The sequence below is a fragment of the Diachasma alloeum genome, unplaced genomic scaffold (genome assembly GCF_001412515.2).
Source record: "Diachasma alloeum isolate Michigan unplaced genomic scaffold, Dall2.0 Dall_scaffold_00681, whole genome shotgun sequence".
Taxonomy (NCBI): Eukaryota; Metazoa; Arthropoda; class Insecta; order Hymenoptera; family Braconidae; genus Diachasma; species Diachasma alloeum.
The window spans coordinates 397,163-408,710 of NW_021680813.1; the positions used below are offsets into that span (position 1 = coordinate 397,163).

Genomic DNA, 11,548 nt, shown 5'->3' on the forward strand with positions numbered 1-11,548 from the left:
GCCAGCGTCCCTAGAACCAGTCGAAAAACCTCCCCAAAATGTTCAATCTTCCCCCCAATTCATTATTCCCTCCGTAGATTACACTGAAGGGTACCCCCAAAACCACTTTTCTTCAATTATTTCATCCAAAAAGCCCATGATTTTCCCCCAAAACCTGAAGACGCACCCAAGGACTCAACCGTCCCTCACAAGCGCCACCAGCTTAATTCGTAATTATTATTGCACACAATTTTTGAAAGATTTTGAAGAAAAAGAAACCTCTGTAGCGCAAACATTGGAGGCCCTGGACTATTTGTAACATTTTAAACAATTAATTTTATGCCACTCATGCCTGAAACCGGCTGAATTAGACACGAGACGCGAAGCGTTTCAGGCTTTCTGACATAAAATTTTGTTCAGTACTTGTTGGGAAATTTCGTCCTTAACGTGTGTGGTTACATCACTCGCCTTCGGCTCATGCTGTAAACCCCACACACGTTAAAGACGAAATTGCCCCAGACGTGCTGAAATATACTATTTTCGCACTAATTATTCGTTTTCAGACACATATAATCGATTTTCAACTTATGAGAAATCTCACTCCAATCGCCCGCGACATTTAAAACTCATATAATAATAGCCTCTCCTTAATGCAATATATCATGTGTGTCGAAAATGAACGAACTGCATAGTGAGCAAGAGGTAAAATGCTCACTTTGTCACAGGTCACTTTGTCAAGAAAATGCTGGGTCGGTGTTAAAGCCTGCAGTCGAATTTTTTACCGACATAATAAGTTTCAATTTCTTTGGGATTATTAGATTATTATGGAAACGCAACAAGCCAAACAGACACTTGCAGACATCGAGGCACGTCACGCAGATATCATAAAATTAGAGAACTCCATCAGGGAACTACACGATATGTTCATGGATATGGCTATGCTAGTTGAAAGTCAGGTAAGCTGGAAAATCATTTTCATGATTATTATTAATTATTTATTACGTTGAATGCATTTATTTGTGTCAACTCAGTCTTCAACTTGAGGCAATATATAGAGAGAGAGAGAAAAAATTATAGATTGCGAAATAGACAGGATCAGATGATTACGTCCTGTATAGTCTTATAATCAGTTATGACAAGCTCATTGCGCAATTGACAGTTTCCGTACAGAAATTCTTCATTTTTTCATGGTTATCAATCAATGAAGATGATACGTTTTCGCTACTTGACCTGTTTAATATTAGATATGAAAAAATATTCTCATAGTTTTACATTACTCAGTCGTGTTATAACCTTAGGGCAAATCGATATAATATCACTTTGCTGCAGTAGTAAATTGGTAGAATGAGATCACCCGATTGTAATGGACGTTTTGTCATTTGAGCGAAACGAAGGTAATTTCGTAAAAGTGTTTTGTAGAACGAATACAAGGTCTATAAAAACAATTCTACATAAAAATTCTACTGTCTTAAATTTTGAGATGAAATACTACATCGATGAAAAATTGGCTCATTCTCTCTTATCATTTCACTACAGAATTCCTCAAAGGAAATTTTTTTTGAGCCCGGTGGCATGACGCAGTGGGTAAGTTCGTTGCCTCACATGCGAAAGGTTCAAAATCCGGCCGGGTAGAATGGTGAGATCTAACCATTTAAAATCTTGATCATCATCGCAGCATACCCCAACCGGGTCGAAGCGATGTGAAAATACCGATTAAAAAAAAGAATTCCTTGAAATATTCGTTCTAATTGGTAGTTCCATTATATGAGAGTATTAGCCCGATAAGCCGTTAAGTTATATTGAGCATTTGTTCGAATTATGGTAGGAAATAGAAAAATCGTCAGAAGATTAATGTTTCTCATATATTGTCTACTAGGTACTAGTGAAAAAATTGGACCACTGTGGTAAGACACAGGATATGTCATAAGATGTTGACTTGAGAGAGTCACAACTAGTGAAATTTTCACTCGGTACATGCGAACATTGAAACATCTACAGAAAAAAAACAAAGAATCGAATTATCTATTTTTTCTCTCTCCGGAAATATAATGCGACGTTTTTAGTTTTCAGCCGAATAAAAAGAGACATTTTTAAGAAATTGAATTCAATCATTGATGAACGGAGATCGGGGAGTTGTCAATTAACACTCCAATCCTTAGAAATGTCTCTTTCCCCGAAAAATAAAAATAAATGCGCCAATTCGTAAATTTGATACATTCAAATGACCTTTCGCTGCCCACGACCATATCTGCAGTTTATTTTCAAAGTCAACAGCGTGAACCCGTGGCACTAGTGTTTTTTTTTTATTTTTACAATTTATTTTCATCTCGTAATTACGAGAATAGGTCGCGGCGCTTCTCTGTGGGTGATACTAACCATTTATGTCTAAAAATTTCCAGTGTATACAAAGAGAGAAAAAGAAAGATGAGGTTTTTTTCATTTCAGCAAATATACTCGTGTTAAAACGCTGAGAGAAAAAAAGTTCTGCCACTCGAAATTAAATCATCTTGACATTGAATAAAAAATCCTCCAATCTGTTGAAAATTTTTCTCTCCATGTATCACTTCATAATCTGCAGAAGTTAAAACTCACGCTTCGAATAAATATGCAAAAACAATTAATAGAATTCTTTCCAAAAAATAATGATAATCAAAATAATTAATAGACTAAATTGCATGATATTATAGTATGAAGATCAAACTGTTGCATGATAATTGACACAACGAATATTTTAATGTCTACGTACTTTAAACTAACACCTTTGCCTTTGTGCCTTGGTGGGGTTGCGCCGCGTACCAACAAAAAATAAAAAACAAAATCAGGGCGAGATGATTGATCGCATTGAATACCACGTGGAGCACGCAGTCGACTATGTGCAGACAGCCACGCAGGACACCAAGAAAGCCCTCAAGTATCAAAGCAAAGCTCGACGGGTGAGTCCACCCCGAATTTATAAAAAATTATTGAGTTCACTCACATCTAATTGGTCACGTTTTTTTTTCCTCACCTTCCCGCACCTCCGCCTCCACCTCTCCATCTCCTCATCTTTTTCACCCGTTTGATTTTATTCACCAAAACTCTTAAAAAAAATTATTTACTGCCAATCTTTTTTTTTCTACACACATTTTCTTTTTTTTTCTACTAAAATGCTTTAATTCTTCTTTCATCATTTTCATGGTCATAACTGAACAATAATGATTATTGTGATATAAAAAAAAATTATATTCATGTGTGTGTGTGTAAAATGCTTAATGTAACAAATCTAACAAAACTACCATTTATTAACAAAAAAACGAATGCTTATAAATATATCTACATACCTTCGATACATGTAAATATGTTTATATGCATGTATTAACGGAAAAAAAAACTCTGTGTCTCTTTCCTGTTACCATGATTGTGCTGATGTGTGTCTCGCCTCTGTCCACTACTGCTCTGTGATACTACTTTTTTTTTCAAATTCTCAAAAACAATCTAAACTAACTCTGCCAATTGTAATTGATTGGTGCTGTAAAAATATTCAACAAAAATAATGCGTCACTGAAACACGTACTGTAATTGTTGTAATTGGTGTACAATTATCTGTTAACATCACTTTATGGGACATACGCCCCTTGTGCAAATCATCCAACAACTCCCTTTCTCCCTTTCGTAAATGCAATCGAAACGGTTAAATGTTTGATGTTGCATCTTTCGATTGTCTCGAAAAAAAAATGAAAAAATTCGTTTCGTTTCGTCGCGTTTTTCTGGCCCGATCTGTCCTTCCAATTCCCTCATTCCTGATCATCCCCCATCCACCTGCGCGATGTGGCAGGGTGATATGGTAGACAGCATAGAATACTGCGTCACCCAAACTGGCGATCACGTTGGCTCAGCAAGGGGCGAACTGAGGAAGGCCCAGGAGTATCAGACTAAAGCCCGCAAGGTAATGAATATGATGAAAAGTGCAGGACAACTGCAATCGGAATATCCTCATCCTAATTCCTCTATTAACGTTTCCTCTAGTGCAATTAATGAATTATGCTTACTCGATTTATTACGGGATTCAAGTATCCCTGATGGTCCTTTCCGTATTTCTTCATTCACTATTGAGGTTCAAGTGTGTGATGAAGAGATAGGATTATTCATTGACGTTCGATGGTAGACAAGTGTGTTCTCTTGTTAGAGGGATACAAGTGATGTGTAGAATTGATTGCGTCTCATTGTAGAGAGATTACGATGATTATTTATTGCTATAACCTATCAATAATATCGAAGTAAGTAGTAATCATGGAATATCGAATGCACAGCCCAGTAGCTAATATACGCACGCCAGATCCATTTAGACACTGGTAGAATTTTTCATTCGTTGTCATTGAGATGAATTAGAAATTTACTCGCATGATATTGTAACGAATTTCTAATTATATATTTTGGGTATATCTTTGGAATGAAGAGGTCTGCAAAAGTTTATCAGTATATCTTTGCTATTAGTGATTTTAGAAGCTTTATGAAAGGTTTAGTGATAAGCTGTCATGATCTTATTTATTCCAAACATATTAATTTTGTTAATTTTGTGTTGAAATTCAATAATAATATTCAAAAACGCTATGAGAACGAAAAAATGATATAAAAATCATCTCTTGACACTTTCCCTCAAAATTAATGATTCTCTAGATAACTTACAAATGAGTAAAGCTCGTATTGAGTTGATTACTCCCAGAGTAAGAAATCTGTCATGTAAATTTTACAAGAACATAAGAAGATACATATGTGTTGTTCAATTTTTTTTTTCAATGCGAAATTTTTTACCAGTGTATAGCATGAATTAAAATCCATTTTCGTGAATTATGAAAACAAAAAATAAGTCGACTTGATTGAATAAACACAATTTAGCAAAGTGGATTGTTTAATTGTTTCACCTCGCGCAGAAAACTCATTTACCCCCAAACACAGACACTGGAACAGCACACAAAAGGTCCCCATGAATAATATACATGAAAGAGCATATGAAATCAGACACTTTTACTTCAGTAATTCACTGTTATTGTACTCTCTCGGACACATTATTTGGACTGTTTCATACTTGCATATTTACATACACACGAAACTCAAACAAATCTTCTTGTCTTACTGGAGAATCCCTTGCCTGCAGAACACTGTAGTGAGAACAATTACCAAGAAACACAATTTTATGCTTTCCTCATATGAAAATTCGATTATTTTCATTTTGAACAGTTCTTCAATTTTATTCTTTTCTTTCTACCTTTATAGATTTATCAAAATTTATCTATTCTCAAAGCTTTACGGAGATAAAAATACCACTGAGCTTAGAGTGCTCGCACGATAAAATGAGATCATTTTCTTGGTATTTTTTTCTCCCTGTTCTAATACTATAAATTGATTTCGGATGTAATTAGTGATACATGATTGAATTAGTTGAGAAATTAACCCCTTGTTCATGCAAACATTTTTCTGTGCTTTTTTGTCCACAGAAAATGATCTTCATTATGATCTGCGTCATAATAAGCGCCATCATACTAATCTGCATTGTGATAGGGTGCCTTCCATCAATGTCCTAAACGACTGAATGGAGTGTAAAGAGAATAATAATACTAATATTGTAGAAATTGTAATAGTTATATGAATAGGCGAGTGAGAGTGAGAGTGAGAGTGAAAATAAATTACTACTTGTGATGCCCAACCGCAAGTGTAAGAAAAAAAAAAAATTTAATTGGCACGAGATTTGCAGTTGAAAGTATGCGAAAAAGGACTGTCAACACTAACATGAAGATGAAAAAAAAAGTGAAAATAATCATTGCAAATAATCATCAGAGCGTTAAGTTGAATAACCGATTAACAACACTAATGGCACACTCTAATGCAACAGTCTAATGTTTATATGAGATCCATTATCTCATATAAACTGAAAATTAATGAATCTCCATTGATCGTTATATACATTTCACTCAGTGTTAGGTGACTCAAATACATTACAGAGGATTCGGCGAGTAATTCAGTATTATTTTCACCTTTTGTTTCACTATTAATTTGTATTTTCAATTTCATTGAAAAGCATATAACTCATCTCGAATTGGCTTCAAAGTAGGATTGTCTATGAGATTTCGAATTTATGATGCAACTTAAAGGGGATTGAAGATTCAATTTCGAAAACCATGTCGGGATTAAACATCAAATTGAATTTCGTGGTAAGGATCAACAGAAAGCAGATTGGCAGGTTATTTTGTGAATATTCTTCAACGGTGGGAAATGTTGCAGATGTTTCAGAAGAAAGAAAACTCCAAATATTTTTCTCTATGCTTATTAGTTTTCAAGTTGGTAAAATTATCTATGTTAAATTTTGGGTTTCATATATTCTAAACAAAGAGTTCCCATTCTCTAAAATTTTCTTACTCTCTACTCATTTTCAAAACTGAATCAGTCAGAACCATAAGTTTTTCATAAATTTTCACTTCAAAATTCACTCTTATTAACTACATAAAAAATTAATTGAAATTGAAGGTGAAATTGGCCATTACTATATTCACATGAATACAACAGCAGAGAATCCCTGGCAATGATTTTGTTGGTCAATAACCCGACACTCTCTACGCCCTCGGATGAAACCTCAAAATTGAAACCCTAGAAATTTGTTGATTATATTTTACATTTTAAAAAATCATCAACTGCCAGGTTGAGTAGAAATTCGTCGCCGAAGGGAGTGTTGTTCAAGTGAAACAAAAACGCCTATTTTATATGTAAGATACGTGCTTCCCAATTATATGTATGTTCAGTACGGAGAATTGACTCATTATGAGTGTTGTTAATTAACAAAACAAACTTTAAAGAATTAGAAAAAAAAATGAAACCACTCGAGAGCATTCAACGACAATTCGAGTGCTCAATTCGTTAATCTCGTAGCCTCGTCCACATAACTTTGGCAGTAATTTGGAATTGAAGTGATAAATCTCAATGAGTAGGAGATGAAATCATTCTCGATAATGCGATTGTCTTAAGTTTGCATAGATCTAGAAGAAAATATCAAGCAGAAATTTTTTAACGAAAAAAGTCCTCTTATTTTTATCCTAAAATCATTCATGACTACTCATTACGTTTAGTCACTCCAATGCAGAATGAAAAATTAATAACCAATAGTTGAACCATTCGACTCACGATGCTATAGATTAAAACCTGTATACTAAGGTTGCAACGGGCGAGGCCACGGACGATCGATCCTCATTTCCTTCACGCAACCGTCATGAAAAGTAACAAATTCCGAACACCCAATGCTTCATAAACTTCTCAGCTGAACGCAACAAATTAACAAGGCGGCTTTCTCTTAAATTGAAGCTACTCACTTCGAGAAACAGCTGAGTACATTGTCAATTAGACGCAAAGGTGTCAACAGTGTCTTTGCACAATACTTAATACTCAAATTATCAAGATGCTTATTTGTTTGATGATTTTCAAGATTTTCCAGTGAATGATCATCTCGAAGTGAGTATCTCCGCTATTGGTGATTGGTCAACATTCTTTAGAAACCGACGGGGAATGTTTAAAGAATTATTAATTTTGTTCACAGAAACTCATCTTCATCGTAGTCTGCCTGACGGTAGCAGTCATCATTTTGATTATTATTCTTGTTGTCACATTGAGATGAACGTCACATCGTTAATTAATGAATTGATAAAAACCGTTTGGCAGGACCATTATAATTGCATTAGTTATATGCGATTTAAGATGGCAGAGAAAGTAGATAATGGATTACATTGATTAGCTTAAACAATGAACACATTCGTTGTTACGAATGGAGAACAAGTGGGTTGCGGGTAACAAACGTTTTTAGGTAAAAAAAACATTAGTGAATGAGTGAAGCGAGTGTACTTAGATTTTTTTTCACCCACTGATGACTGCCAAGTGATACAATATTCATTCTTCGACTTAAAATTCTGTAGGGAGTGTTGAGAGAGGATCATATTTAGTCAATATCTCTGGAACTATTAGGTTTAGGGAATGATATCAGAAGATTTTTGTTGTTAAAAATGTCATGTACTCTTGAAATTTTTCTCTAACCCAACTAGTTTCGGAATTATGTCCAGACGATGATCGATATTCGCTACAGAAATGCATTTTGGCTTTTGTCTGATAGTTATAAATGTGTCTGCCTTTGTTCCTAGTTCTGGACCTAGTTATATCCAGTGATATCTCTAGATCATTCAAAAGAAAAACTGAAATAAATAGATAACATCACATTGTAGGTCACAAAACTAGTTCAATATTTCTAGTCCTAAAGCTTGAATTGAAAAGAATCATGGAGGAATGAACATTCATACATTTTTCATTTTATTTTTATACTCCAGTATTTTTTATTCACCAAACAAAACTGAGCATGAATTACGTATCCTGGCAGTCGAAAATAATAAGTAGTGAAGAGGGGAATAATTTAATTAGACCTCTCTTTTCATCATCGACAAACAGATGAATGAATCGCAACATGAAAGAACATCCTTGTTAGTGAAATAAATATGTAATGCAATAAATACTAATTCAGGTCGCATTATCACGGTGGGCCCTGTCGAACCCGCTGTCACTCTACCCATGTCACAATGTAAATAATGATTATCGTCAGAACCGAAATTTTGAATGAAATACTTGTAGACACAAGGTAGACCATTACTGTATGGGTACTTGTAAGGTAAAACGTGAAAAAGAAGAAAGAATGCGCTTGTAGGATAGCGTTTGTGAGGCTAAATTGACAAAGGAAAATAGTCGAAAAAGATAATTAACCTTTGAGGATAAAATTCATGATTAATTGGCGGGCAATACTCTATACTTTAAAAGTGACTAATAAATAATTAATTAATGATGAACAATTACTTATTTAAATAATTTATAATGACTAAATATTTCAAGATAATAGAGAACGTGGTGAACAGAATGCAATAATTATGGTTGACAATGAAATAGTATAGTTTATACAAACTGGTTATCATAATGTATAAAAATGTATAAGTCAGAGAATATTGTAAATCTACGAGTTATTAACGCGCGTCGCACCTTGGACAGATGGAAATTAATGAAGAAATAATGAGCAATTGAGTGATAATTTCGATCGATTTGATGCAAGACTGAAGCGAAGAGGAACCCGACGATAACATTCGTATTGTCATTGCGTGCTAAATGGGTTCAAGTGCCAGTCTGAGTAAGTATCGATGTGCAAACTGTTTCAGTGTTATTCTTGTGATGACTACTATCTTTGCTTCAATATTTCAATTACATGGAAATACACGCCTGTTTTTCTTTCTCTTTAAATCGATTTTTTTTTATTTTTAATGCTGTAGCGCAGGTTCCAAGTGAATAAAGAAGGGGCAAAACGGTTTGAGCTGCCACATCACATCTGCCTAATGTTTGAGAAATTATTGTGGTAATAATTAGTTTTAATGAGAATTATCAGGGATCTTTTCAAAGGGATATTTTTTCACCTTGGAAAAAGTTTTTTTCATCTTTCCTTTTGAAATCACTCAGACTTGAGAGTTAAGGAGAGTGGAGGAAAATGGACTATTTTTGATAGTCGATAAGTCGAGGTTATTACAATTCAATTGATTTTTTTTTAATTTTGTAAATCTTCAAAAAGGCCCATTTGGTCCCAACATCTACATGTTTATTAAAGACTCGGCGCTATTATTTCACTTGAATCGTTATACCCCTTCATTATTTAATTATTTTATCATCTATTGTATTCCCATACAAAGTGCCGTTCAACATTAATCTATTACTTCTTTATTTAAAAAAAACAGCGGAATTATGTATAAAGCGCATGTTTTTTTAGATGAGAAGGTCGAGATACAGATGTACATATGTGATAACACATACCAGGTACATTTAATTTAAAAACACGCGAAGGTACGCCGATCGATGTGGAAGTACATCTTGTTCTTTTCTGCATTTGGAAAGAAGGGAGAAAAACTAGGAAAATATTTCTGGAATTTCTTGAGAATCACGCTCTTGGTTATTCTGTGTCGTGCATTGACTCTTTGTGCACAATCCCATTCATTCCGATAAATCTGCATTTGAGGTTGTGGGAATTCACATATTATTTTGGAGCATTTAAATGATTACATAGTAATTTAATGAGTACATTTGTCAGTCGAAAAGTCGTGGAATTATTGGAATGTCGTTTGACAGGCAGGAGAAACATTCTTTCATTTACATCTAATAAATGTATTTCATCATTCTATTTAATCATTCTTCAATCACGAGAGATTTTCGCTTGAAGTTGGAGTATTTATTATCGGTAATTTTAATTCCTTTTCTTAGTCTTAGTTCATTTTGTTCCGTATCATTAATGTAAATAAATGTTTTTATCGTATTTTCTCACCAATCGTCTATTTTCCTTTTTTTAAACGCAATTTAAAGTGGCTTATTGATAGAGTAAATGCCATTGATGAAACTTCGTACAGGGTTTATATTATGTTAATGAGTTCCACGGTGAATATCATGGGAGTAATGGACAGAGCATAATCGCCTTCAGATATTCGATAAAATCGATAATAAACGTCTCACAAATTAAAAAAAGAAAGAAACAGAGTTACTACGGTCCCTGTTGTGACACTCAGATGGATCAAATGTGATTTTTTTTGTGTCCATTCATATTGAATTTATTAAATGTGGATAAATTATTCTGTTTTGGGCGAGTGTAGAAGAAGATTATGATCATGATCTGCCTCGCAATTCTCGCGGTGATTGTGGCTACCACCATCGGCAGTTACTTTGGACTTTGAACACCCAATTCAGGTATAATATGAAATATTAATAATTTTGATGAATTGATTTATCAAGAAGATAATTATTAGATTGTGAACCATTTTTTGTTTCCGTGTTTGTGTCTATTTATCACTTTGTTCCAGTCGATTTCATATTTTCAAATGTGAATCTTCCTAAATTGGATGGTAAATTTTTGATACAAAAATCTCACAAACGTAATTTTATGGCGGAGTAAGAAAAGAAAATACGCCTTGATCGAGGTTGCTAAAAGAAAATTTTGTAAGGTCTTTCTCCTAGAATATTTAGTAGATAAAAAAATTCTCATAATTCTGTGTAACCATAATCCCTTGAGAGATCGGCGCTACATAATGAATATTAAATTTTTGGATTAAAGAGAGGAGTACTGAAATCGAATCCTTCTCCAACTATATGACAACTATGCAGTTTCAGAGAAAAATGTGACAAAACTTATTCTCGACCGCGAAAAATTTTCGAAAAGGAATGAATAAAATGTTTAACAATAAGTGTATCAATTCAGTATTGGAGTGTTCGGGTGAAACAAGTCCGATTGAATTTTTTCTCAATATCTCGGAATCTAAAGGAGAACAAAACGTTTCAATAGATGTCTGATTTGCAGCTCTCGAAACAAGTCCTCAGAAAAATTTTCGTATTTCCTTCAGATGCAAAGATATTTATCAAACCCTCATTCTCGAATAGAACTGACTTAACTCTTCTGACCACTTTCCCACTGAATTCACAGTTTCTGATTAAAAAAAGCCATCTCATTCTAACAATTAATAACAAAAATATTATTCTTCTTTTTTAA

At 34.0% G+C, this 11,548-nt stretch overlaps 1 protein-coding gene across 6 annotated transcripts in view; it reads left to right on the forward strand.

Moving 5' to 3' along the window:
* The window catches only part of LOC107044131 (syntaxin-1A), a 66,949-nt gene that overhangs the window by 48,716 nt on the left and 6,685 nt on the right, over positions 1 to 11,548 (forward strand). Inside the window, exons 7-10 of one of the 6 annotated variants that reach the window (XR_001461300.1) lie at positions 798 to 935; positions 2,802 to 2,912; positions 5,454 to 7,455; positions 7,541 to 7,625. Coding sequence is in view for 5 of the 6 variants with exons in the window: in XM_015265898.1 (XP_015121384.1) it covers positions 798 to 935; positions 2,802 to 2,912; positions 5,454 to 5,540 (336 nt within the window). In the remaining variant the exon portion in view is untranslated. Of the gene's footprint in view, positions 1 to 797; positions 936 to 2,801; positions 2,913 to 3,793; positions 3,905 to 5,453; positions 9,271 to 10,658; positions 10,753 to 11,548 lie in introns of those variants that run through there. The other 5 variants (XM_015265900.1, XM_015265901.1, XM_015265902.1 and 2 more) reach the window with 5 other exon arrangements.